At 44.9% G+C, this 27,863-nt stretch overlaps 1 protein-coding gene across 2 annotated transcripts; it reads right to left on the bottom strand.

Moving 5' to 3' along the window:
• Positions 1 to 27,640, bottom strand: LOC137805444 (protein crumbs homolog 1-like). Of its 2 annotated transcripts, XM_068605381.1 has the most exons (13): positions 27,528 to 27,640; positions 20,311 to 21,006; positions 18,961 to 19,156; positions 18,005 to 18,144; positions 15,253 to 15,438; positions 15,038 to 15,151; positions 10,839 to 11,795; positions 9,609 to 10,150; positions 8,544 to 8,709; positions 6,383 to 7,244; positions 4,131 to 4,247; positions 3,844 to 3,970; positions 1 to 3,311 (listed from the first exon to the last, which is right to left on the bottom strand). In XM_068605381.1, exons 1-13 carry the CDS (start codon positions 27,595 to 27,597, stop codon positions 3,090 to 3,092), a joined length of 4,395 nt encoding a protein of 1,464 aa, XP_068461482.1. In that variant the 5' UTR covers positions 27,598 to 27,640; the 3' UTR covers positions 1 to 3,089. The 2 variants fall into 2 exon arrangements, 1 of the variants encoding a protein (XP_068461482.1); XR_011080218.1 differs by lacking the exons at positions 1 to 3,311; positions 3,844 to 3,970 and having other exon boundaries at positions 6,383 to 6,509; positions 6,601 to 7,244.
• Between the last annotated feature and the right edge of the window lie 223 nt (positions 27,641 to 27,863).

Here is a 27,863-nt window from a genome sequence, read left to right as displayed (position 1 = left end):
ACGGTTATTTACATTAGACACGTCTTTTACAACCAAAAGCCTGCGTGTGTTGTTCAGTCAATTAGCCATCATCTGCACCCAGAATGCACCTATGAAAACACAACTTGTTTTTCAATACTGTAAAGTAACGAGTACATCTTCGGTTAAAGTTGTTTTATACACATGTAGTGTACTTTATGCTTTTTTTATGTTTAGAGTTTTAACAAAGGGGGCCCTAGTTTCATGAATTGTGGTTTAGCTAGTGCAAAAAACTGTAACAGTCTCCACGCTGGTATCAGGCGTTGTTCCAGATGTCGACCAGGCTACAGGGAGTCTCTCCCATTCGGCCACAAGACAATTAGTGAGGTCCAACACTGATGCTGCGTGATCAGGACTGGCCCAGACCAGTCAAGTCCTTACACACTAAAGTGGGACATAATTTCTTTAAGGAGCTAACGTTTGACACCAGGAGGATGTAAACACAAACTGCTAGCATTAAGATTTACCTCCATTGGAAATGAGGCAACTGGACCGAGGACCAGAAATCAGCTCCAGATCACAAGTACACAAAAGTATGTGAACATTATGATCATGTATCTAATCAGCCACATTTTAGCAATATTGGTTCAGTCGTGAAAGGTAAGATGACCTTAAATTGTAAAGGTATACCACCCTACATAAACTGAACAAATCATGATTAAAACCTTACTTTTTACCTATTTTAAAGTACATGTAGTACTACATTCAATAGTTATGATCAGTGCCTTTTCAATTCATACAGCTGTGACATGCATGCCAGTCCCCTTTCAGAAAGATTCCTATTTACATTGACGTGAAGAGTGTACGTCTGAATGTATTTCACATCCGCACCTTTGGTTACCTGTCAAAGCATCCTGGTGAAGTTCAGTAACGTTAGCAGCACTAGTGAGTACAGAATGAAAGGCAAGTGAGCAGTGGGACTTCCTGAAGTACAGTCTGATAAGTATTTGTGATACATTATACCAAAGCTAGCTGAAACAGCTGCATAGGTTTGGATTATGGAATATGGTGACTTGACATTGTTTTATTCATTAAAGTACTTAAAGACATGGTGCAACCATTAGACCTTTGCGTTCTTTCCAGCAGTCAGCAGAGAAGATCAGTCACATGGGTAGAAAGCAGGGTTTGCGATGTGCCTAGCTTAGCTTAGCACAAAGACTAGGAGCAGCGGAAAAATACAGTTAGCATGGTTCTGTCCAAAGTGTAGAAATATGGCTACAAACAGTAAAGTGCTCTACGTTGTTTCGAATGTATTTAATCTGTAGACGAACATAAAGGGGCAACTTGTGGTTTGAGGGGGAGTTAGGTGCTGGAAGTATTTAATAATGAACACTTTATCATTCCTTTCAATACTTCTGTGCATCGTCTCTAAGGTGAGTTCAAACACTTCTCTCTCCCAACTCATCAAATATCATCAGTTGTCCAGTGCCACTTGGCATCAGAAAGGAGGCACAAAGGCCCCTTTTGGCAGCTGCATGCAATGCACCAGGCGTTCAACTAACTCCAATGTAAATCCTATCTGCAGCATTAGCTAACTAGGAGCATGTGACGTTAGATAAAGTGCAGATAGTCTGCTGAGGGTAGTCTGGAAATGTGGTCAAACAAACACAGGACTAACAAACAGGTGACTGCTGTTTGTGTCTCGAGCAAAACTAAAAGGAAACGTTGGTATGAAGTGATGTTGTTGCTTTAACCTAACATCCTGTGAAGACAGAAGCTTATTAGAAAAGCATAAAGTGTATCTTGATATGTCCCGACATATTAAAAACTAATGATAGGGGGATACATTGTGCCATTCTTACATTTCAGTTTGTGCACGTTTTTGAAAACCACAATGTGTTAATCAGTGTGCATTAGAGGTTTTGGATTGCTGTAAGTTCGGATTTTAGACAGAGCCAGGCAATGCTAAGCTAGGCAAACGACACCCTGCCGACGCTCCATGATCTGCCTCTTTATCTTCTGAGCTCACTCTTGGAAAGAAAGCAAATAAGTTGTAAAAAATTGTCTTGAGACCTGAGACCATACCGATAACATTCTTACAATTAAATACGGTTCCCCTTGGAAATATTGAAAAGAAAGAGCACAGTGGTTAGCCTGTACAGTGCATTGACAACATAATACAGCACATATTAACATAACAGTGTTTGACTCCTGCAGAGGCTGCAGCGATGTCCTCCTCCCTCGCAGACTGCAGCGGCTTAAATATGGAGAAATGAAACCTGCAGACACATGATTGAAGAGTACTGCCTTCAACCTAAGAATTGTTACGTATATTAAGCACCTGAAATCACAGGTGCTTCAGAAAATATCCTACAAATCCAAAGATTCTGATGCAGCAAAAGGAGACACTGAGGTTTGAATAAAAAATGCATTCCTTCTTCAGCAGATTTTTGCAATTGTTGTTTCCCGTCCACAAAATGATGTACATTAGTGTTTATCTCCGAACAGTCTCCCTATAAAACAGACCCCTCCTTGTATGTATAATTCAATACTACTACAAGGAGCATGTTGGAGATGAAAGATTGATAGTATTATGCAATTCATATTCAAATTAAACTCTGTCGTTCGACAGAATTGATTTCAAATGTCTTCTTCTCCCTCGCTCGTGCCTCTTTCGCCTGTCTTAAAAAACCGAATCAGCAGGGAGGGTGTCAGAGTTCCAGCCTGTGTGAATAGATCCCTTTACACCCAGCGGTTTTGGGCTTTCTTTAGTGCACGTGGCTTTTATTCGAAATTTTCCTCCCACACAAATCAAGCTTGAGATTGTCTTCAAGCCTTACATTTTCAAGAGGAAGTCCGGGGTCAGAGCGTCCTTTGACCACACCCTCCCCAACAGGACAGCCTGAGTAGTCGAGGGATGGCCTCTCTCAGCCTCTGGTCTTTTACCTGTCTGTCTGTCAGACTTCCAGGTCAGTCGTTTTCCCAGGTGGAGGATCAGTCATTGACTGATCCTCCATGGCTTCTTTGTAGGTCAGGAAGGCAATCAGTGTGACACTGCGGAGCACATGTTCTCTCTGCCTTTACATAGATACATCCACTGGATGTGAGGCAGTGAGGCAGGCCTGCAGGACTCAGATCAGCCTCTCCTCTGGGGGCACTTTGAGGACGCTGCCCATCTCCAGCCGGGCACCGGCCACCTCCTGTGAGCTGGGGCTGTAGGTGCCCTCCGACTGACGCTTCTTCCGCGCTGTCATGATGAGGCAAAACACCACCAGTATGGCCAGGAGCACACACAGGGTGATGAGAGGGATGGTCACCACCAGCCAGGGGATTCGCTCCTTATGCTCCTCTTTCTGCAAGTGGACAGGGCAGAATGTTATAATACATGACGAGTCCTCCTTTGGTGCCAGTTCTAATATGGCACTCAGAACATTTTTATATATTGCAATTCATGGCTAAATCAGTGGTTAATACACACGTTGTATTTATTCTAAAGATATGCATACAAGCATTTGGTTTGCTTATTTTATTGTCCTCCATCGTGTGTCTGGTCTGCAAATCTGGTCCAAAATCTATTTAATAACAACTGAAATCATTTTGTAATGAGCCGTTGTGTCGGTCGTTACATGTGTTCATGTTTTATTTAGGTTAAGTTTTAGTCTTTAAGGTTAATTTATTTATTTCCAATGAGGAAGCTTTCTCTGTAAAATTGAACAATAACCTGTGTCTTCTTAATAAGTTTCCTTAAGAAATGCAGCCGCTTATGAGCTTTCTCCCCCAGGATGGAGATGTGAGGACCATGTCAGTTGTTGGTGATGCTGATTCTGATGAAAAAGTGAATCAAGTCAAAGCCAGAGTGAGTGTTAAGATCGGTCCGTCACTTACGTTGCTCTCACACAGTGTCCCGCTGAAACCCTGCACACACACACACTGGAAGTGGTTGAGTCTGTCCAGACAGGTGGCCCCGTTGAGGCAAGGGCTGGACTCACACTCGTCTATTTCTGTCTCACACCTGAAACACATCAGAAGGGCTTTAACACAACGCTGACTGACAGAGCAGTGGCACGCACACACACACGGACACAAACACATACACACACTCCTGACCTTTACACTTAGATGAGCAGCAGGTGTGTGTGAGTGGTGAAGTATGTGCAGTGTGCTGCTCTCACCTGGCACCAGTGTATCCCGGCTTGCAGGTGCAGTTGCCTCCAGAGTCCCCACCTATACAGACCCCTCCATTAAGACACTCTGTCTTTGCGTCGCACGCCACTGGAGGAAAACGCCACCTATTGGACACACAATATGCTACAATCATAAGGGCCCAGTGGCGGGCCGTCAGGGCCTTCTAAGCCTTCTCTGCTGGCCTAAAGAGAATCACAAGGTCATAGCTATTTTATTTTTATTAATTTTTTTATTTCATTTTGTATTTTTAATTGTATTTGTTTTGTATTTTTATAATTAAAAGTTATAGCTATTTTAAAATATAATTGTTTTTCACAAATACACTAGATGTATTTTAATAATTCTTCCCTATTAGCTTATTCTCTGTCTACATCTGTTGCTCTGCTCCTTCAGGCCTCTGGTACAGCTCGCTCGGGAGCTGGTTAAAAGCATCTTATCCAATCACATTTCACCTCTCTTTCTCTATGAAAGAGTAGCCTAGTTAAAATGCATGGAACGGGCTTATAGAGTGTCTGGACGTCTGATTCGTCACATGACCATCAACATGTGACATGATCGGTCAGTGGGACACAAAGCAAATACTAGAAACTTCTTTCTTTCTACCTAGAACCAAAAAGCTACCTTGCTGGTGGATTAACTGATGACTTGCTGGTGGATTTACGGATGACGGCTTTTGCACAGGGTTACGTGCATGTGGTGAGTTAAATGCTGCTTGTGTTACTTTTTTTTACATCTGCAGTCGTATTTAATCATAAACAAGCCACAGAGTTGTTGCTGCTGCTGGTCAAGCCGGGGCTGCGCCTATCCCCTGCCAAGGTGCAGCTGCTGCGCTGGTGATGTCTCGTGGGTGTTTTGCAGTGTTTTAGTTTTGTTGGATTGTTTTGTTGTAACTAATGGTGACTAGTTGTTGATTTAGACAACATGCACTGTAGATGACCCGTCAGGGTTGGCTGTTCAAGTCGGTCAGACAGAACATAGCGACGCACTTACTGAAGGTCTGAGTCGAAAACACACGGCCCGCCACTGTAAGGGCCAAATTCCACCACTGGATGTGATTTGACACTTTGGATTAATAGTGGCTTGAGCTACATGAAAGCATTCCCTTTTTAAGGACCAATTACAACGGCGATAACAGTACAAACATTGCTCATGATGGCAGCCCAGCTGCCGGGGATAACAGTGTTAACCTGGGGCGGAATACAAAGGTGGGGATTTGGGATTATTGCAGAAAATAAACTCTGTGGCAAACAGCCGTTTATTTGTTTTGTTCAGCAAGATAATCGTCACAAATGAACACATCTTCATGATATGTGAACGGTTAATGCAATTGGCAGAGAAAGTTAAAGCTATAAATGAACTACACCAAGGTTGCATTAGCAACACAGCGATGCTGTATAGGCCTATTGATGAGGTGTAGTATTCTCATTTGATTATATAATATAATCATCTAATTTTACAAAATAATATCACCAACTCTGCAGTTTTCTTCAGCTCTGCCTTTTGGCATTTTTCGCACATTGTTCTATTTTTACAGCTCCCAACTTTACTGTTTTGGTCCACTCAGCTATCATCCCCTTTGTTTCCAGCAGCAGCGGGCAGCTGTCTACAATGACAAAGCTCAGAGGAGCCTGCTGTGCACTAGCTGCCTCGTACCAAATGGCAGACAAAGGCCCAATTAGCCACTAGCCGATGACCATAGTGGAGCATTTAGCAGCTAATGAACATTGGCATTCATTAGGTAAACACAACTTGTGTCTGCTGCTGTGTCAATCAGACCACCAGATCAACTGTAATAGGAGATGGTATGTCAAAAAAATGCATTTAAAGGGACGGGGGTAGGAATTGGCAGCATTTATCGCTGAGGTTGCAGATTGCAACTAAAAAATAAAATCTGATCTAAACAGAAACTTCTCTCATTGACCAAGTATGTTGTCAAACTGCTACTATAGAGAAAGTTTTTGGTTTGCTAGTTCTGGGCTTCTGTAGAAACAAGACGATCAGCACCGTGAAGAGTACTTGCTGTGTATGTTGGTATAAACGGCTCCGTCCAAGATATCAAAAACACATGATGAGCATTTGGTGTATTTAGTATTCTCCACACTTCATGCACACATGTGACAGAAGAGATGATCACTAACATGTCCACACAACTGAAACTTTTAGACAATAATGTCATCTCACAACAGCATGGTAATTATCATAAATATCAGCAAAAGCTGTAAAGAAAGTCTTTACTCACTGGCAGCGTTTGCCGATGTATCCAGGAGGACATAAACATGTGTGAGCTGCCACCGTGTCCACGCAGGTTCCTCCATTCACACAGCGGTACTCCTTACAGTCATCCAGCTCTTCCTGGCAGTCTTTCCCTGTGTATCCAGGCTCACAGTCACACTGGTAGTTTGCTTGAAGGTCTTTACATGTCCCGTAGACACAGGGACCTGAAGAACATTCATTTACCTCCATCTCACACAGCTCCCCCTCCCATCCTGCAATGCAGCTGCAGTTGAACTCATTAAACTGGTCCTGGCATACACCCTGGTTGAGGCATGGCTGGGAATCGCAAACTGGTGTACCTTGGCATCCTATTGTTGGCTCATGCCCACCCAGTCTGGAGAACTGGCTCATCTGAGGGGCTTCTGGTACATTGATGAGTGGCAGGTAGACTCCACCCACTCTCACGTCCCCTATACATCCAGTGTATTTCTCAGCCAGATAGATGTTGGTGTCATTGAGGAAGTTGAGGTTGCCTCCAATGCCGAAGCTGCCGCCAACTCTCTGCCCATCGATGATGAGGCGCCAGCGGGACGCCAACTGAACGGGATCAACCATGGCCAGCTGGATTTGATGCCAGGCTCCGTCTGCAATGGCTCTGTCACTTGTGAAAGCCAGCAGCTCGGCACTCGCCCCACTGTCCAGTTTGACCAGCAGGGAGGAGTTGAGCAGACCCACGCAGAAGACCTCTGCTCTGCTGACGGCCCGTAGCAAGATCCCGTTCTCGTCCCGTGTCCGAATATCCAAGCTGATGTTGGTTACCGGGCTCAGCAGAGAGCCGTTGGCAGCGTACTGGAGAGCGTTGTCCTGAAAAATGGCTTCAGTTAAACCTGCGGGACGAAAAGATAAGTAGTTTTGAAAAGTTACTGAAACCCAGGACTGTGGACAAGTCCAATGTTGATTCAAATTATATGTTAGATGTTAATTGATTGATGAATTGATTGGCAAACCAGCTGTTGATCCCCCATCCCTTAAAGTACTTGAAGTTCAGTTCAGATATGTGGAACCACTGTCGCTGGGCTCACCCTAAGTGCTTTGTATGATTCACAATTGTTTAGCAGAGCTCTCATGCTTTAGCAGTAGGTCAAATATAAAATACAACTTTAAAAAATGTTGCTTTTACTTTCAGTTCTGTTTGTACGAACTCAGAGGAAAATGAAGGCCTCACGGTGGAGCAACATAAGACAACTTAAGCTACAACTTGAACTCTGTCTCTTTAAGAGGAAGGAGTCGGAGCGATACTCAGGGTTTGTTTAAGAAGGCCTTCTCGAAGCCGGTTAGGTTCACTTAGCGTGGTAACAGACCAGAGGTAAAGGTACCCTCATCTCAGGGTTCACTAACTCAGAGCTTCCATGAAACCTGGTTTCTAAACAGAGCCCAGTGAAGAGCACCTTTAGTTTGATTTGACACCATATTTACACAGCTACAATTTTTTTTTTATTCAGAATTTTTAGTGATTTTATGCATCTACTTATATATACACAATATGTTGCAATTGTTTTGTTATTGTTGTCAGTGGTTGGTAGATTTTGACGACTCTGTAATGCCACACTGATGTTTTTTTTCGGTGTCAGCTTTCTGGCTGTACCCGACACAGATGTAAGACCTGCAGCAAGTTCACAGCCGAAGGAAGCTCTTCTGAGTTGGCTGAGGATTATTTTGGTGTAATCAGATCCTTTAAAGAATTAGTTTCAAGCTGGATATTGGGTAGGTCCGTGTTTGCTTTTGGTCGAGTCTCAAATTACCTGCACTGGAGTTTGTTTTTTACTAACTATCTGTAGAGCACTTTCCGCTGCATTTCTTGTATGAAGCGTGCTACACAAATAAAATGTATTATTTTATTTCTGATACTTGTAAATATCTGTTTGTTGTCTCTGTGTGAATAATCTGTCCTCTCAGCACCTCTTCAGTCAGACCCTTGAGGTCATGGAGTTTCTTCCCTCTCTTGTACTGAGGAGTTATTCCCTTGATGTCAGTGAGGGTCGAAGGTTGGCAGGTTGTCCTTAAATGGCCCTTCAAACACTTTTCAAGACCGTGAATCTCATTAAGAAATTAAGAGCTGAACAAACCAACTTGACCTGACCTGACGTGATAAAGAGAGCGATAATCACTGTCAAAGGATTACTTACACTCATAACCATCCTGTAGGTCCACACAACGCACTCCTTCAAAACAAGGGTTGTCCACGCACCACAAACGTGTCTCGCACAGCCGGCCGGAGTATTTCATGGAACAGTCGCACTGGAAGTCATTCCAGGTAACTCGACACTGTCCACCATTGAAACAGGGCTGATCCTGAGCACAGACAAACACAGGTGGATGGATTAGATGATCACTTGTCTCACCTGATGCGACGGCAGTGGTGAAAGCTGCAGAGGATTGAGCACTAACTTACAGATTAAAGGAATTCACAACCAGATCAATGTTAATAGGGTCGAGGCAAAACAGTACAGCCCAGCTATCAGACAGCGCGGCAAGGCCAAAACCCACTACACACTGGCTACACACTGGCTACACACTTCCATAGTATTGATGACCTGGGGCTTTTCATCAAAACTGCATATAAGCCAGTACTGTTGTTGGCGCTGTCTTTTGTGCTTGATTACAAGTGTCTCAAGAGATGGCAATATTGGTTGGTCAGTCCATCACTTGGGTCCAAACAGAAACTTCTCAAAAACTATTGGGTTTTAATTAATGTTGGTAAAGACCCAGAAATTGAATTTCAATGACTTTGGTGATGCTAACATGCAGTACCATGTTAACAGCACTGATGTATAGTCTCACAATGTAAATCACAGCCTCATTGTGGGAACTGGCATAGCTAAAGACACATTATACAACTCATCACTACAACAAGGTCAAAGAGTAAGATGTCATTATTTCTAATGCAACAATTGATGCAGATTCCACATACACATGCATAAACATACAGTAGCATTGATAGTAGCTGTAAGGCCTGTAGTAGCAACAGTGGTAGCAGAAGCAGCAATAATAGAAACATATGCTGGAGAAGAAATATCAGACAAATAACAGCTACTAAAAGAGCTACTAAATCTAAAAGAATATCAGCAGTGTTACTAAATTTGACATCAGTTTAGCCTTTTTCTTATATTTTAAGGGGAGTGTCCATTGTATCTAATTATTGTCTATTCTGTGGTGATAATCATACAGCAGACTTTAAATGTCTCTTTCACCTTGCATGTGTCATCACTATGGCATCCACGCAGCACGTTCTCCTCTGTGCTCGCCAGGTAAACTTCCACCCCTTCCAGATGATCCTCAGTGGTCAGATGTGTGTGGTCCAGCCGAATGTCCTGCAAGCAGCCCTTGACATTTCCACCCCAGGAATTCCTATTCTTGCCTGCAGGGAGCCCTCCCACATACGCCTCGTCCCCTGCTTCTATGCTAACGTTTCCTAATGCACGATGATTTCCTGCTTTGGGGAAAACCACATGGCCGTACTGCACCTTTATAGTCACCAAATTATTGTTGCCGTCAGTGACAAACTTGGCCTCTGACAGCAGTGTGGTGTGAGGACTGTAAATAGCAACAGTACCGTCCTTCAGATAGATTGTTAGGTAGGGCTTTCCTTCGCGACGAAGCTGCAGAAGCAGGCCATTGTGTTTGAGGGAGCGCATTAAAAAGGAGATTGTGAAATTGTCTCCATGAGTTTCTGAGATGTTGAAGCCGACGTAGCTGCTGGTGTTCTCATGACCAAAGGTCCAGGATGGATACTCTGAGGATGGGGTGAGAAGCACAAAGTTGTCACTACCTTCACCAAACACACTGGAACATGCTAAACTTATCTCAGAGATAGTTTATGTTTCACATGAAATATCAGAGACAACATAACATTGTTTGTGAGGCTATGGAGGCATTTTTAAGACACTTGTGTGGCTCGCAGATTTGCATCATGAGAATTGCAAGTTTCAATGCCTTTGGAGTTCAAGCAATACTGTAGGCAATAGATGTCAAGATATCTCGGCTTGTGCAGTATTTATTTGCTTGTTTATGAAAAGTAGTTTGAATTACCATGATCTATTTTTCATCCTTTGCCCCAACTTTATGGCAGTGCAATACTCGTTTGCTCGAGTACTTCTTTAGCACATCATGCACACTGACATAATATCAGCCCCAAACTCTGTTACACGATGGAGAAGGCAAAGTGTTGAGCGCTCGGTAGAAGAGAGGTTGTATTTCATCCATACATGCTGATGTGTCATACCCTCACCAAAAAGCAGGACCCTTACTTTGAGTGGGATCCAAAAGAGTCCTTCCTACAGAAGAAGTCTTACAGTTCCTCCAACACAAAGTCCTGGTGACCTAAGCTCTAATTGCTAGCCACAAATGACTCTATCCAAAATGTAAACGTTTTAAAGTCAAACTCAGTCCTGCCAGCCTTTGAGGTATGAGTAAGCACTCACCTTTCTCACAGCTTTCTCCATAGTAGGGCCGGTGACACTGACAGCTAGGACGAACCCACATGTCCACACACTGCCCACGTTGCATGCATGGGTCATCCTGACACCAATCTTGTTTACTGCATCCTATTTCCAAGCCCTGGTTGTCCTCTTTGATGAGGTCCTGAGGCAGAAGCAGCTTGTGGTCAACTTGAAGATCTTCTATACAGCCAATGAACCCCCTTCCGCTGGACGTCTGGGATAAATATCCCTTCGGTGCCCCGCCAACATACAGCTGTTGAAAGGAGCTGGGCTGGAGGAAGATCAGATGGTTGTAGTCCTCATTTTTCACCAAGCAGTCTTCCTCACAGCCGGGTCCTTTTACAACCAGAACCAGCCTCTCATCCATGGTCACAGTGGCCTGGTACCATTCACCGTCATTGACGAGGTCAGGGTAAGTGACCTGCAGTACCTTTCCCGACTTCACCTTGGCCTGAAGGGAGCCGCCAACAAGTTCCAGGGAGACGAAGCGCTCCGTGCCACCCCGGTAGTACAGCACCATGTTGTCCAGAGTGCTCCTGAATCGGAGCTGCATGTGGAGCCCGTGATTGTCCTGGTCCTTGGTTTCTCGTTTCGTCCTGTTGTTGGAAACGGGCAGCTGCATGTGGACGTAGCCCTCGGAGTTGAAGGAAAAGGTTGTGGAGGTATTGCAGCGTTCTCCGGTCCAGCCGGGAGGACACAGGCAGGTGTAGCTGTGCTTTCCATCATCGGCCAGCACGGGGACACAACCTGCTTCGTGTTGACACTGGTGCTGCTGGCAGCCGACCAGACGGACGTCACAGTCGCGTCCACCCCACGGCTCCTGGCCAGGCTCTGGCTCCGGGCAGTGACACCGGTAGGAGTTGGTAGCATCTTCACACGTGGCGCCTTTCATGCAGGGATTGCTGTCACATTCGTTAATGTCCACTTCACAGTGTACGCCTGCGTGGAGAGATCCTCACATTTAGCCCGACTACTTACTTTTACAGTACTGATGCAACTTCTCCTAAGCAGCCAAAACACATGACACAATTGAAGACATATTTAATACATACATCTGGTTATTCAATCAGGGGGAATACAAAAGGAGTTTGGAAAGTAAAAAACATAATATATTAAATGATATAATTAGATATAGAGCTTAGCATGCACACACACACACACACACACACACACACACACACACAAAGATTAAAAAGCAGAATTTTTCCAAAAAAGCAGTAATGGCACAATATAAAAATTTGAGAAAAAGTAGATTTGCACGGATTTTTTAGAAAAACCATGAAACCAGTGTCTGTCCGACTGATTCTATCAGGTAGACATTGACATAATGCACCACATGCTAGACTGACAAACTTGTGCCATACGCACACACACATACTGTGCCAGAAAGTCTGCCTGCCTGGTTTCTGCAGTCACAGACACTCATCCAACTGCGTTCAGCATTAAGCCTTGGCAGCAGCAGTCAACCTCCATTAACATAGTCCTTTAAAACACTCTACATCCAAGGAACCCTTAAGCTGTTCGTCCTCTCTGTGCCAGGTCTCCACCCTCATACACACGCAACTTTATTGTTAATGTAGCATTAGCGTCCTGGACACTACTGTACCTGTTAGCCCCCAGCAGCAGCCCAGCAGCAGCAGCAGCATCAACCTGCTTCCCCCCATGATCCACTGAGTCAACCACCAACACACTGCTGGAGGACACGAGTGACAGAAGCAGCCTGCCTCTCTCTCTCTCTCTCTCTCTCTCTCTCTCTCTCTCTCTCTCTCTCTCTCTCTCTCTCTCTCTCTCTCTCTCTCTCAGGAGTGCGTCCACTCCTCCGCTCAGTACGAGGCAGACAGGCAGAAGTGATTAAAAGGCAAACCCTGCCCACCTTTTCTTTACCTCCCTCTCTCTCTCCCTCCTCCATTCCTTCCTGAATCCCTCCCTCACACTCCCTGCTCCTCTCTTGTCTGCAGCCCAGCCCGAGCAGAGCGGTAAGCCTCCAGCCTCCAGCTGGCTCCTGTCAGTGTTTGACAAGAGGAATGCAGCGCCTCATCCCCTCCCTGCGCCATGTGCTGGCCTGTGGATGCCCACTAGTGGCAGGAGCTGCTATGAACCTGCAGGAGGTGCTGCAGGTTCAAGGTTTCAGGCCCGAGCGCGTCATGGAGTCCAAGTCCATGTATTATGAACTTTTGCATAGCAGCGACTCAGTCTCTCCTCATTGTGTCAGATTGCCAATGCAGATTTGTATCTGATTCAAAGACATTTAAAATAGATTCAACACTGCTGTGTTACAGCGTGCTCTGTAACGAGTTATAGGTTATTAGCACCAGTAAAAAAAAAAGATATTTAGAAAGTCTCAGATTTAGGTTTTAGATAAATGTTATGTTTGTATGTTCACTTTTACAAGGCTTTTTTTCTTACACAGTCACAATGTGCTTTAGTCAAACTATTCTTACATGTTTTCTGCCTTCAGTAGTCAGACACTGTTGTCTTCTACTGAGGCAAAAGTCCCAGTATTTTCAAGTTTCCAGTTCTGGTGACATAAATATTGTTTTAAAGGGCTTTGAAAGTACATTCACAAGTAAATGTGAGAGAACCAAATGCATCTAAGTTGATAGTTTGACAATAAAAAGTGCTAAGAGCTGTAAATCTAGAGATTTAGATATGAGTAATGCAGTTTTTTTAATAAATCAAGCTTCAAAAGCATACACCTGTTGCTGATAAAGTGACGAGCCAACCTGAAGAAGCTACGCAGTGAAACTTGTTTCTCATAATGCATAACAAAACTAATAACTCAAACTCAGGCATTTGAATCCAAATGTCCTGTTGGTGCAATGAGGAGGGGTCACCTCTAACAGCTTAAGTCATCGACAGTGACGACCCCCTCATGCACACACACAAACTCAACCTCTGGCACACGTGCCAGACAAAATTATTAGGATGCTTTTCACCCACATGAAGTTTTCCTCTGTGCTCGCTGTTGCACAAGAGTGATGTTTACAGCTAACATTCCAGAAACGTCAATTGCAGATAATTTGGAAAAAAGGTCTTTGTTTTGCTCTCAAGTTTTTTCATCGTCTTCCTCTTTCATCAGGCTTTAATTAAGCTCCTAAGCAGCTTTTCTGTAATCTCCCCTCCCCCTGACAAATATCATAGGAGACCCCCGTTTAATACCCAAGTTGGACGCCTGACATATGGCACCTTTTATTGGCTTTGTTGTTTTTTGCTCCTCCATACCATATGCCCTCTCCGCCCCTCCCATCCTCCGCTCTGTTGTGGCCTCCACGTCGCACGACGCCGTTAGCCGATTAGATTAGCCTCTCAGTTTGATGAGGAGCGCGTCTGGCTGTATTCCTCACTTCTAAATCCAGATTGTGCATTTCAAGGTCAGTTTTTGGGGCTGTTCTCCCTGTTTTGAGTGATGCAGCGACAAATCTCCTCTAATGAGGAATTAATACCTTGGCTGGCCATGAGGAATGATCAGCAGGAGGAAGATTAACCCTTTATTGCTTGGCCCAGGGAGCCTGAGACCTGGTGTGAAGGTTGTCTGTGACATTGTTCACTGAGGACATGCAGTCTCGTTCTCCACAGGAAGTTATTTTTACACGCAAACAATGAGCACTATCAACGGAGTACTTGTTATTACTGCCGAAGAGAGTTGCTTTGGGACAGAATGTCACAATGTTTAATCTAATCTCATCGGCTCGGATAACACAACAGCGCAACAGGCAATCAACAGAATCAAAAGGTGCAACCGAATGAAGTGAGACGTCTGTGTGAGGAGGGAATTTGAATGTAGCATGTTTATTTTCATGATTGATCCGTCTGATTCACAGATGCTTTCATCCATGAAATATATGAAGTAATTTGAAGGGAGACGCTAACTTTTCTGTTCCCTGCAGCACACTGTTTGGGTGTTGACGTCGCTCCAGGGAATTATCTGCTTCTCTTTTACATGAGCGCACCCCCACAAGGTACATAGGATTCAATATTGATGAATCTTGAAATACATTTGTGAATCCATGCTCAGTCACTGATTATGATACAAATCTGGTGACGTAGTGACGTGCGTGTCGTATCAGCGTCACAGTGAGGATCAGGCACAGGACAGGACTCTGTGGGGTGGCCCCTGGAGGAAGAGCAGCTCACTTTTGTTTGACAGATAAGAGTAGACGAGCAGAAGAGGTTCCTCCTACCTGTGAAGCCGTCTGGACACACGCATTGATAAGAGCTGATCCGATCCTGACAGCTTCCTCCATGCAGACACGGAGCAGACTCACACTCGTCCACGTTGACTGAGCAGCTGTCTCCTGCCAACGGAAGACAGTAATGAGATTCATACGTCCTCATGACTGCATCGTGAGTTAATAAAGCAGAATGGCGGAAACAACAGGGTCGGTAACTGGCTTACCAGTGAATCCTGGCAGACAGCGGCAGATGAAGCCGGCTGCCTCGTCATAGCTGAAATTGACTTTTCTGAATTCAGGCAGCGTGCCGTAGTTCAGGATATCTGAGCGCTGGAAACACTCGCCACCGTTCTCGCAGGGCTGCTGCCCACACTCATCGATATCCAGCTGGCAGTTCTCTCCCTCGTAACCTGGACGCAAACAAGCACAAACGTTTAAAGGATGAGTCAATACAATACTCCCATGCCCATACGTGACCTGGAAAACGCTAAAGGTGCATATTGAAAACTCTTCAATGTCCCCTTGAAACATCCCCAGTTGATTATGAACCATAATACAATAAGTTTCCTGAGCATTTTAGGTTTGAATATGTCGATGAGATCTCATTAAATGTGTTCATGTCAGACAGGTGAACATTGCTGAATACATTGCCACATGAAGCCAGGTTCAACGTTCCTGTTTAAGGTCTTCCCAAAGGGAGTTTTGGTCTGTGTCGCTCCATAAAACCAACATGACAGATATAATAATGACATGCTTTTAGTATCAGCAAGTGGTATAATGAGGCTATGAATGGTATATGAACAAACCCCTCAGTAGGAACCTTTACAATACTGAGAGAAGCGTATAGTTTGGTGAACTAAGAGCTGCTGAAGTGGAGATTTCTGGATCAGAGTCTGAGAAACAACTCATTTAGAAAATAACGACCTTTAAAGAAATGTTTTGTTTAATTAAACACATGTTGAAGACTGTTCATATAGGAAAACAATAAACTTCCCCAGAATAAGTCGGTTCTGTTAAAGGACCAAGGTGCAGGATTTGGTGGCGTCTAAAAGTGAGGTCGCGTATTGCGATCAACAGAAATGATCTTGCGCGCGAAGTGTATGGGAAAGTGATGATGGCGGTCGTGAAAACGTTCCTACTTGGTTCTGGCCTTCCATAGGAACATGGGGACGACTCACTCCGAGGTAAAGAAAACACAATCGTTCTGCAGATCATTGGTGAGCAGGGTCGTCAGATGATCAGCCGTTTGATGCCCGGCTACGCTAGCGCATGTCGATGTGTCCTTGGGCAAGACACTTCACCCCAAGTTGCTTCCGCAGCTGTGCCTATGGTGTGTGAATGTGTGTGTCTGATGGGCAGGTGGTACCTCTGGCCCTCTCGTCAGCGTATGAATGGGTGAATGGGTGAATGACGACAAGTAATATTGAAGAGCTTCGAGTGGTTTGAAGACTAGAAAAGCGCTATACAAGTACAAGTCCATTTATTTTCAGGTGATTATACACAAAATGAAACATACGTATTGATACTGTCTATCGCTTCTAGCAATAGTTTTCTGTAAATGACAAACACTATTCCAATACCAAACGTGCTCGTCCATACCAGGACGTACGCCTCCCTCTGCAGCTGGAAACACAAAGTCCTTTATTATTTGTAACACGGGGGGGTTGCCCACTTTATTTGACCAACTCAGAGAGTGGAGGCCTTTTATAAGCTTCAGTTGAACTTTGAAATTCCTTTTTTTGACAATTTCCTCTGTAGATTTGGCTTCGTTTAAGAGCTCTTTTGCAACTGTCTTCAGGATTAAGACGCATGAAATTAAATAAGATGAACTTTTCATGCATGCTTTGGCAACCTCACGATAGTTGGCAACACTAACAGGGACTGTGGATTTTGTAGGTTGCATAAAGGCAGGACCAAGGTGCTCAAAGTCTGTACGGACAGTTTTACAATGACTGTTGCTGCAATCCATTGCAAGTCAGAAGTTGATCATTCAAGTCGGTATTCCCAATTTACAATCTAAGTGTGTCCCAGTGCACCAGCTCGAGAAGACACAACGTGTGTAATGTAACCCTGGAGCTTCAAACACATTTTAGTTAAGGGGCCACGTACTGCCGTCTTTCAATCGGAGGTTTCCGTATGTTTGACACTCCTAATGTAACCTTTAAATATGCAACTAGAGAGCTTGAGAAAGTAGACAAACAGGACACATGTGTGATAATCATATTGAGGACATTTCAAGGATCCTCAGGAACCCAGTTAAGAGACGGGAGGAGCAGACTCGTACTGCATTCTGGCAAAGAAGCACAGATCTACTGATAAACATGTTAGAGAGAAATTCACAACACAATTGGTAAATGAACTTGCATTTGTGTACCTCTCGAGTCCAGATGAAAACGCATTACACTACATGTTGTTATTCACCCATTCAGACACTGATCTTTCGATTTGAAGACAACCTGCTTTACTTCTTTTAGATTTATTTATTTGGACCTGATTAATCTTTTCAGGATCAGAGGTAGTTTTTTTCTAAATGTCGGGTCCAATGGATTGCAGCATACAGCATACAATACACATGATATGTAAGTATTGTATTGGAAGATGAATCTGAACCTATTGTTTAGGTCTTTAAATCCACCTGTTAAGCTCCACACGGTACTTTTAGAACATGAACTCAACAACGAACACACAAATATGACTGGAAGACTGCTGACGTGTGCACTTCTGTCAGCTCGTCCTGCTCCTTCGTTCAGTTTAAGTTATGTGAGGGAAACCTCCAGCCTGGGGAAGCTGTGATCATTTTAGTTTAGAGATTAAGGCCCCCCCCACCCCCCACCCCCCTCATTGGTGGCTACCAAATACCAACAGCTTGTTCACACTGTAAGGATGTGAGTGTAATGGCTATATAACAGTATGATACTGCATTCGGAGCAGTGGGTCATCACAGGTGTAGAGCTGGTGCACAGAGTGATGATGTACCTGGCCAGCAGAAGCACTCGTACTGGTTGATCCCCTCCAAACAAGTGGCTCCATGCTGGCAGGGGTCCGAAGCACATTCAGGAATATCGTTCTCACAGTGGTCGCCCACAAAGCCGGTGGCCTCACAGTCGCACTCATAGCTGGAGGAAGGACACAGCAAGGCAAATGGGTATAAAGGTGAATACAAAGGGATTACAAGGCAATGCAATGTTTTCTGACCAGTAGCCACGTGGCCACATGTAGTTGTGGTCCACACAGGACCAAGTATAACAAACCCCTGGGTGGCGTCTGACCACTTCATTCTTCTGTCCAAACCGTCTCTATAATCTCCTGTTTTATGGACTATTTTACATCTCTTATCTTGTTCCTAAGTGTAAAATATAACATCCTCTCGCTGTCCTCCTCTAATCAGTGTTACTACCAGGTATTCTCAGCATCTCTATCCGTCTAATGACTCATCACAACGGCTGACAGTAAGTGGATTAATTCTTATCCCTGGTCAACTTTAATGTCTGCCATGCAGCCTCCGGCTGTCACAACCCACGGCGGGACAACACACACAATGTGACCGCAGACAAAGGCCGAGTGGGGTCTTACTGAAATTAGCCCAAATATAAACCAACAGGGATCATACAATAATACTACTGCCTCCAGTTTGACGAGTACGGTTGTAACCTCGATGTCATTTATTATTTGATCAGATTCTACCAAAGTCCCATCAAATACATAGCTCTGAAATGCATGTCAGAAAACAAACTCATATTTCTTTCAACCAATACCTTTTTTTGAAGAATTTCACCAAACCAACTACAGAACAGGCTTTTATACAAACCTGTAACGTTTTTGGCAAAATTGCTTTTACTCCACAAACATAAACACATAAAATAGCACTTGATACAACAATTGTATGTGTGTGTATGTGCAGGCAGTGTAAACCGGTTGGTGCGTGATCCTACCTGTTGACCCCGTCTATGCACTTGCCCTGATTCAAACAGGGACTGCTGGCACATTCATCCACGTTGACCTCGCAGTCTAGGCCCTGGAAGCCGGCCATGCACTCACACGTATACGTAGCGACGTGGTCTCGGCAGGTGGCGCCGTTCTGGCAGGGATGCACCTCGCACTCATCGATCTCCACCTCGCAGTTAATCCCTGCAGGGCACAGAGCGGGGATGGCAGCGGGCCAAGGACTGAGATTGGCAATGTCCCTAATTATCTTAGCACACGTACAGATAACACAATAACACTGGAGCTGCCAAGAGCTCCGCTGCAGACGGACAACAGACACACAGACTAATGCTACTTAAACAGAGCCATGCAACTTTATGTCACATAGTTACAGGTGTAAAGGTTCAGCCCCCCTGCTCTCGGTACAAAGATAAACAAATATAGCATATATCAGTACTGACTGAAATAATCTCTATGCCAAATATTCAAACGTCGGACACGACATGCACGATGGTCAATCGTGCTCCACACTTATCCTCCATACTGCATACATTATGCTGCTCTCCATAAAGGCCACACCGCCTCCTGTATTGGCAGTAAACATTGGCATTGGCTCTAATTCTTATAGATAATGGGATTAAGATAACAAATCCAAGCAGAACTCCATCTCTTGAGCACTATTTAATCTCTGGTCTGCTTTATCTCAGTCAATATTTGTAATTAGATTAAACACACATTCATGAAGTCACCAAATATGGTTTGAGAATAAAATCAACAACATTACCGCAAATTGATTTCCACACATTGCATTTCAAAGTAGTGTCTCATAATTTACCCTAAAATAAGTCGGCTGCTACAGGAGGGTCAACGATGTGGGTTTTTTAGCATGTGACCAGAATGAAAACAGGTTTAAAGATAATGATAGAAGCTGAAGTGTAAAAGTGAACAAACGACTTTATTCAGTGCTACAATAATGAAAAACATTCAGTTTACCTTCAGTCGCTAGCGCTAGCTAGTGCAAACGCTAGTTAACGATGTGCTAACACACTCTGCTAATGTCAGCGCCGCAAGTATTTAGATAGAAACTCAATGTTTTAGGACCGTATATCTCCTCTTAACCTCTCTGGAAAACAAGCATCACTATCACACAACGTTGAACCAGGATGAGCTCCAGATCCACTAAACCAGCCTGAACCATCGATGAGAGTCTATGAAGCAGAGCTGGATAAATGTTTAATGGTCAAATATATTCATATCAAATGTCAGATCATGAGCAAGAACCTCTGATCCAATAACATGAATTCCTCATTTCAATATCCGAGCCAATCTTAACCCTAGCTTACTAAACAGTGGCTTACCTTTGAAGCCTGGAGCGCAGTCACACCTGTAGTGATCCACCTCATCCAGACACGTGCCATTGTATTGACAGGGTTGGGAGGCACACTCGTTGATGTCCAAGTCGCAGTGGTAGCCTTGAAATCCAGGCACACAGAAACACTGGTAGGCGTTAACCCCGTCTTTACAGATGGCTCCATTCTGACAGGGCTCCGACTGGCATTCATCTATGTTTTCCTCACAGTTCCTCCCTTGATACCCATCAGCACACTGGCACCCGTGCCCGATGTCAGGGATATCCATACAGGTGCCAGCATTCTGGCATGATAGCTCTGAACAAGTGGTGACGTTATTCTGGCAGTCCTCCCCTCCCAGTCCCAGGGGGCAGTGGCAGGTGAAGCCATTGACTCTATTGACACAATTGGAGTGGATACCTTTGCAGGGGTTGCTCTGACATTCATCTAAATCCTGAGTGCAGTTGAGCCCCGTGAGGCCGTCCGGGCAGTGGCAGGTGAACTCGTCAGTCCCCGGCGTGCTGGTACAGTTGGTGCACGGTGCCACGATACAGGCGTCATACAGCTCATCACAGTTTTTGCCCATGTACCACACCGGTCCTTTGGGGCAGAGGCACACGTAGTCACCCATGTGGTCCAGACATGTGCCATTATTGTTGCAGGGGGATGACAAACACGAGTCTGCTGCAGCGGTGCACAGTAGGCCTGGAAAGGAAGACCAACTTGCAGTTAATGATGCATTGTGAGATTACAAATTTATCTTTGTCTATCCCAAATTGTATTCACGTTAAAGTCCTATTAAGCTACGCAAATAGCACATTGACAAAGGCAATTCCAAGGAAAAACATCACGGTACACCTTTTAATTGACAAGTGACCTCAATTAAGGACTTACACTGCTAAAGTACTTCTAAAACACCAAAGTAATTTACACACCAATCCCCAAAAACACAGATACACTCACAGATTAGGCCTTTACATTATGCTGATTCAATATGTCATCATGAATTATGGAATGGGACATACTGCCATAAAGATACACAGCTGTGAATGAGAACTTCAATAAGTGAACTGAATACCAGTTGGCTAACAGTGCACTGCCTTTCCTTTGTGACCTTTATCTGCGTTACCCGCTGGATTATACAGTGGTCGCCGACAACTCTGACCTTTAGCGACCTTTACGTTCACAGCAGATGGTGTTAAAGTACTTGTATCACATGATCAAGCTAGCGGATGTCAGTGTTGCATTTTTCTTTCAAAAGCAAAATCCTTCTCTCTCCACTCTTACGGAGAGGAACCACATGGATGTCAACCAAGTCTGACCTTTCCCTCCCTGACTCCTAACAAGGTGCTGGAGCTTCACCACAAGAGCACCCATATTTAGAAATGCATGGAACAGATTTAGAAATGTGTGGAATCATAGGGTGCTTTGAATAAGTATACTTCTGCAGGCAAGTCATCATCAAAAGCATCCAGTAACAATGTGTATCATCCCCACAACACCTACATCTCTCATTTCCCCCTGCATCCACTTTAACACCCACAGTTCCTCTCACATGCGTCTGTGATCACATTTATCTTCCTCCTCACATCAGTCTCTCACTTCTGCTCCTACCATCTTGTCGCCTTCCATACCTGAGAGATCAGAGAACAGCTGTGCTGCTTCTGTTCTGGTGAAAAGACCCGCATAGTGTTAATAACCAAAGCTGTCAGAAAGAGACGCGGCGAAGAGCGATCCGACCTTACTCGGGTACAGCGGTGCGTTGAGCGTAATGCTAGCATCTCCATGCTAACATGTTGCCGTTTGGCAGGTTTGGACCAAAGTGGTGGACCAACCAACCGAAGCATAGAAAGTCAGATCATTCCACACTGGAGACTCCATGTCCACCCACTGAGCTGGGAGAGATTCATTTAATAGGTTTTCAACCCGTCACCAATAAACACATTTTGATACCGTTATTGTTCTATCTCTGAGAAGAACAGATCACCTGCAGTTCTCCCTGCTGCCCACATATACACGACCATTCAAAGGTTTGTTGTCAACCAGACAAATTTTCAGTTTCCTCGCAAGTTCTGGCATGGAATAGCCTTTATTTCTAATAACAAGAACAGACTGACGCGTTTCACATGAAAGTTCTCTTTTTCTGGCAATTTTGAGAGTATAATTGAACCCACACATGTGATGCTCCAGATACTCAACTAAGGCCAGGCCTCGAAGGAAGGCCAGTTTTATGGCTTCTCTCACCGTCAGAACTGTTTTCAGCTGTGTAACATCACTGCACAAGAGTCTTCAAGGGTTTTCTAATCATCCTTTAGTCTTCTAAGGCGATTGGTAAACACAACGTACCATTAGTACACTGGAGTGATGCTGCTGGAAATGGGCCTCTATACACCTACGTAGATATTTCATTAAAAACCAGACGTTTCCACCTAGAATAGTCATTTACCACATTAACAAAGTATAGTGTGTATTTCTGATTAATTTAATGCTATCATTGACAAAAACAGTACTTTTCTTTGAAAAATAAGGACATTTCTAAGTGACCCCAAACTTTTGAACGTTAGTGTAGGTGTTGCTTTTTATACACTATTCAAGGATGAGCGAGTACAAAAATATAAGCAATATTAGTACAAAACATGGCAGAATACAACTAACCAGTGTGTAAAAGTCCTCAGTAAAAGTCCAGCACAGGTGCAGTGTGGCAGCACATCAGTCGTATAAAACAAAGGGGATGTCTGGTCCAGTGCCACAGCTTTTAGGAAGCAAGGCACGGCACGAAGCAGCTGCATGTGCCCGCCGCCATCTCGCCTCTCATTTCACTCCACGCATGAGACACTTCTGCACAAGCATCAGTGATGGAAATCAGATGTATTGGAAGTGTACAATACATTGACAATAACACAGCATACTGGGTTTTAATCTCTGAGTAAGAACAATGGAAGTTTTCACAGCAATAGGAATACCTTTTTCTGTAAAGGGTGTAATTCAGCAAGGTGAACCACATCCTATAGAATGTGCTAATTGACCCAGGTGTGATGGTAAAGGTGGCATGTTTCTGATGTCTCCCATTCCTTATCTCAACCTCAGCTGGTGTAATTTCCTCTGTCTTTCACCACCTCCCTCTTTTACCTCCCTCTGTTGGCTCTCACGTACTTGTTCTCGTTATTGTTCTTGTTCTCCTCCCTTGTCAGAGAGCCAGGATCTCCTCCTGCATGGCATGTAAAGCTGAACCCGGTCAGAACCATGCCCTTTAACCTGCATGCCTGTTATCTCACAGGGGGCTGATGGAGACAGTGAGGGTCTCCTCACTCTTCACCCCTCCATCCAAACCCAATCAACCCTTCACACATTCCAGGGAGCTGATAACGGCTCCTCCTCGCCCCTCCCCCGTTACTGAGCACTTCATAGATCATGGTTATGGCCAGACAGGGTTGAATCCTGGCACTGAGTGGTACCAGCGTCTCAGTAACGCTGAGCAGAGCCTCCGACTGTGAGCAGGTAGAAGCCTCTGCAGAGACTTCCCAGTCTCCTCAGTTTCACACTGCTTCAATCTATATGAAATGTTTCTGCAGGTTTTGAAAAATCTAACTCTAAAATAAAATGTGAAACCCCCCAAAAATACAATCCGTTCATTTTAGTATGAACAGCTTCAAGCAGATTGACAGGTTGTTAACACGACAATATCCGCTGTCGTCAATGTTCTCAACCAACAACTTTCACCCTTTCACAGGGTTCAAGTTAACTGTAACTGCTTATTCAGCGTTTGGTTGTACTAAGCTCCGCCCTCTCGAGCCAAAATGCAAAACTCAAGGGAAGTCCACGAGCCAATGTGTGACGTCACGATGAGGATCGTGTCCACTTCCAGTGAAAAGTTACGCCTCATTTTCATTTTCCTACAAGCAAGCAATACGTGTCGGTTCCTGCTCGTTACAAGCTTTTCAGAATAAAAGTCTTCACGGGAAACAGCTCAGTTTGGCTCAGGCAACAGAACTTGGTTAGTTTTTTGGAAACTCCCTCCCTCCCTTCCTACGCGTGGGTCTTTTCAGTATTCATACTTGTTTACATGCTTACATGCACAACATTTGAAATTATTTCACAGGATGCCTTGGAATTGCGGCATGTTATTTTTCATAGGTGTATATGATATATATTTGTGCCATCAGCTGGCCCTGTGATGAATGACATGCTTCTCTGTGTGAAGAAGTGGCGTAAAGGAATGAAGTTTACTCTCCATGTTCATCAGTCTGAATCTGGCTCATAACTCATAACTCAGCTTATTTTATGCATTGGATGAAAACCACAGTGACCAGTGTTCAAAATATCCTGGAGCCATTTTTAAAGATTAACGTCTTCAGTGGAAACCAATGGGCCACAGGCAACGTGGGGATAGCAGAGTTTAAACAGGGCACACATTTACAAAGTAGTCTTGACAATAAGAAAACTATTAAATAACTCAAAACTGGTGAAATATGTTTGTTTGTTTGTTTTGTATATAACTTTTTAAAGTTAGGAAAAACTTCAATCTAATTTTGCACATATGTTTAGTGCACAAGTTTAATCTCACAAATAATTCAAAGACATTTAGTTAATGAGAGAAATAATGTGTTACGCTAAAATAACATATTTCACAAGGACAATTTAAAAGTTTTAAGAACCTCTGCATCTCTTGAAAAAGCAGATTTGACTCTGAAAAGGCCGGACAGCAAAAGGCCGGACAGTCACAACAACAGCAACCCCAGATCCCCGTGTGGCAGAGGAAGCAGCAGCAGCAGTGAAGCCCCCGCCTCCTCGCCTCACGCACAAGTTGGTCTCAGAGGAATTTTATTGAATCACCGCAAGAGACGAGCAGCTCTGCCTCAGTTCATCTTTGTGCTCCAGAGGCTTCTCAGCAGGTGGCTGCTTTGCTTTCTACAAAGAAAATGCACAAATCCTCCCAGAAGCAGTCACAGTTACACACTGAGTCAGAGGCGCACATGCCGTTGTCTCCTGTGTGAGCTGCTGCTTCATTTCTAACACCGTTTTGTGTGTTTGGTTTTGTTTATTTTTTAGTCATGGCACTAGTCACGACGCTCATCGCTGTGTTCACGCTGCTATTAGGACAAAAGAGGAATTTAATAAGAAGTTGATTGTCAGCTGGCTCATTCAAGTAAATTGTAAACTTGTTTCCCTTTTGCATACTTGTACAATTCTTCGTCTGGGGTCAGTTCCAAATCCTCCTCGACTTGTAACATTTTTAAATGAACAGCCAAGAATGCACTCCTTTGTGTGTGTGTCACCGGTGAATGGCGATCCTCCAGAGGTCCAGAGAGGATTCTTTAAACTGCTGCTGGGTTTCATTCAAGTCAACCTCCTGCATGTGCAGGACCTGGTCCCTCTAGCGTCTGCATGTGCAGGACCTGGTCCCTCTCGCGTCTGCATGTCAGGGACATGGTCCCTCTAACCGCCTGCATGTCAGAAACCTGGTCCCTCTAGCGTCTGCATGTCAGAAACCTGGTCCCTCTAACCGCCTGCATGTGCAGGACCTGGTCCCTCTAACCGCCTGCATGTGCAGGACTTGGTCCCTCTAGCGTCTGCATGTCAGGGACCTGGTCCCTCTAGCGTCTGCGTGTCCAGGACTTGGTCCCTCTAGCGTCTGCATGTCAGGGACCTGGTCCCTCTAGCGTCTGCGTGTCCAGGACTTGGTCCCTCTAGCGTCTGCGTGTCCAGGACTTGGTCCCTCTAGCGTCTGCATGTCAGGGACCTGGTCCCTCTAGCGTCTGCGTGTCCAGGACTTGGTCCCTCTAGCGTCTGCATGTCAGGGACCTGGTCCCTCTAGCGTCTACGTGTCCAGGACTTGGTCCCTCTAGCGTCTGCGTGTCCAGGACTTGGTCCCTCTAGCGTCTGCGTGTCCAGGACTTGGTCCCTCTAGCGTCTGCGTGTCAGGGACCTGGTCCCTCTAGCGTCTGCGTGTCAGGGACCTGGTCCCTGTAGCGTCTGCGTGTCAGGGACCTGGTCCCTCTAGCGTCTGCGTGTCAGGGACCTGGTCCCTCTAGCGCCTGCGTGTCAGGGACCTGGTCCCTCTAGCGTCTGCATGTCAGGGACCTGGTCCCTCTAGCGTCTGCGTGTCAGGGACCTGGTCCCTCTAGTGTCTGCGTGTCAGGGACCGGGTCCTTCAAACCCCTTTCCGCTCCGGCAGCTGCTCAGTCAATTGGTGTGACAGCTAACAAACCCATGAGCCCACCTTGTATGTACTTTTCTTTAAAGGCGGTCTGCCGACTCGGCAAAGCCGTACACTTCATCTTCATCATCTTCGTCATCGCGTGCACTCTGCTGTCTTTTGCTTTAAATCTTAGGAGCTCAGAGTGCCAGGTCTCTCGCCGGGCTGCTTAATACCCATCACTCCTTCCATTCAAAGCAGAGACAAAAAAAGCTGTGGAGCAGTGCAGCCGGACGCTCAGCTCGTCGCCATGGTGATCTTCAACAATGCCACCCTCAGCCAATCCCAGCTGCCGGTCGACCGCCGTTAAAACCAGCTTCAGACGCTTCACACAAATGAAGGTCGCGGGAAAAATGGGTCAACAGGGTTTCATAAGGTTGTGGGGTCGACCAATGACCCCCCCCCCCCCCCCACACACACACACACACACACACACACACACACCAGTACCAGCACCAGCAGATTCATCACACAAATGAAGGAGTCATAAGAAAACTATTTAGATCCTGTAAAACTATAAATCAGGGAGTCGTGAGGACTCGTATGTAAACTACACAATAAGCAGGAATTGCTGCATTAATAAATGTTGCACTGACGACACCACTTAGTGTTATCATTATTTATGTATTTGCATTTGATGCTGTTACGTGATAAATACTCATCTTATGGTCCATCATTTCCAAGAACTTTGTTGTTTGCAGGTCAGATTTCACATTATTTGTTCATGATTGCTACTTAATGTGTTACTCCTGTTTTTATCGATTTGTGCAACTGAATGATTTACAGATTCCTCATACTTGGTCCTTTCTCCATCATATGTGTGTTTAGAGCCGTGCAGTGGCTCTAAACACACATATCGATACAAACTCACACATACTGAGCACTTCACACAAGCATATCGCCACCATTGTGGATGGAATAGTAAATTGTTTGTTTATCCCCTAAAAACGCCTTAAAGTTCCTACTCAGGTGTATTTAAAGGTGTTTACATCTCTTCAGTCGCAGCAACCTGCACATGTTGAAGTCTTACCCAGTTTGAACATCATCATGGTGATCAGCACCGTCCTCTGATACCTGGACCAAACTCTCCCAAACTCCATGGTGAAGACAAAAGGTTGCAGTCAGTGTAGAGCAATGCTGTCAATCCACAGGTTCCCCCTCCAGCGCACTGCAGCGCTCCATCCAGGCCGAGAGAGTTAGCTGCTGAGAGAGCTGCAGCGCCTGCATGCCGACCACAGGGACTGTGTGTGTGAGTGTGTGTGAGTGTGTGTGAGTCTCTCTGGAGACCAAGCAGGGCTGGAGTGAAGCAGAGTAATCGCCCCAGCAGAGTGAGGGCAGAAAGACACGAGCTGGAGTGCTGGACTGG

This window comes from Clinocottus analis, unplaced genomic scaffold (genome assembly GCF_023055335.1).
Source record: "Clinocottus analis isolate CAN_PGR_092001 unplaced genomic scaffold, fCliAna1.0.p SCAF_7, whole genome shotgun sequence".
NCBI classification, from domain to species: Eukaryota; Metazoa; Chordata; class Actinopteri; order Perciformes; family Cottidae; genus Clinocottus; species Clinocottus analis.
This window is presented reverse-complemented; position numbering and strand designations above follow the sequence as displayed.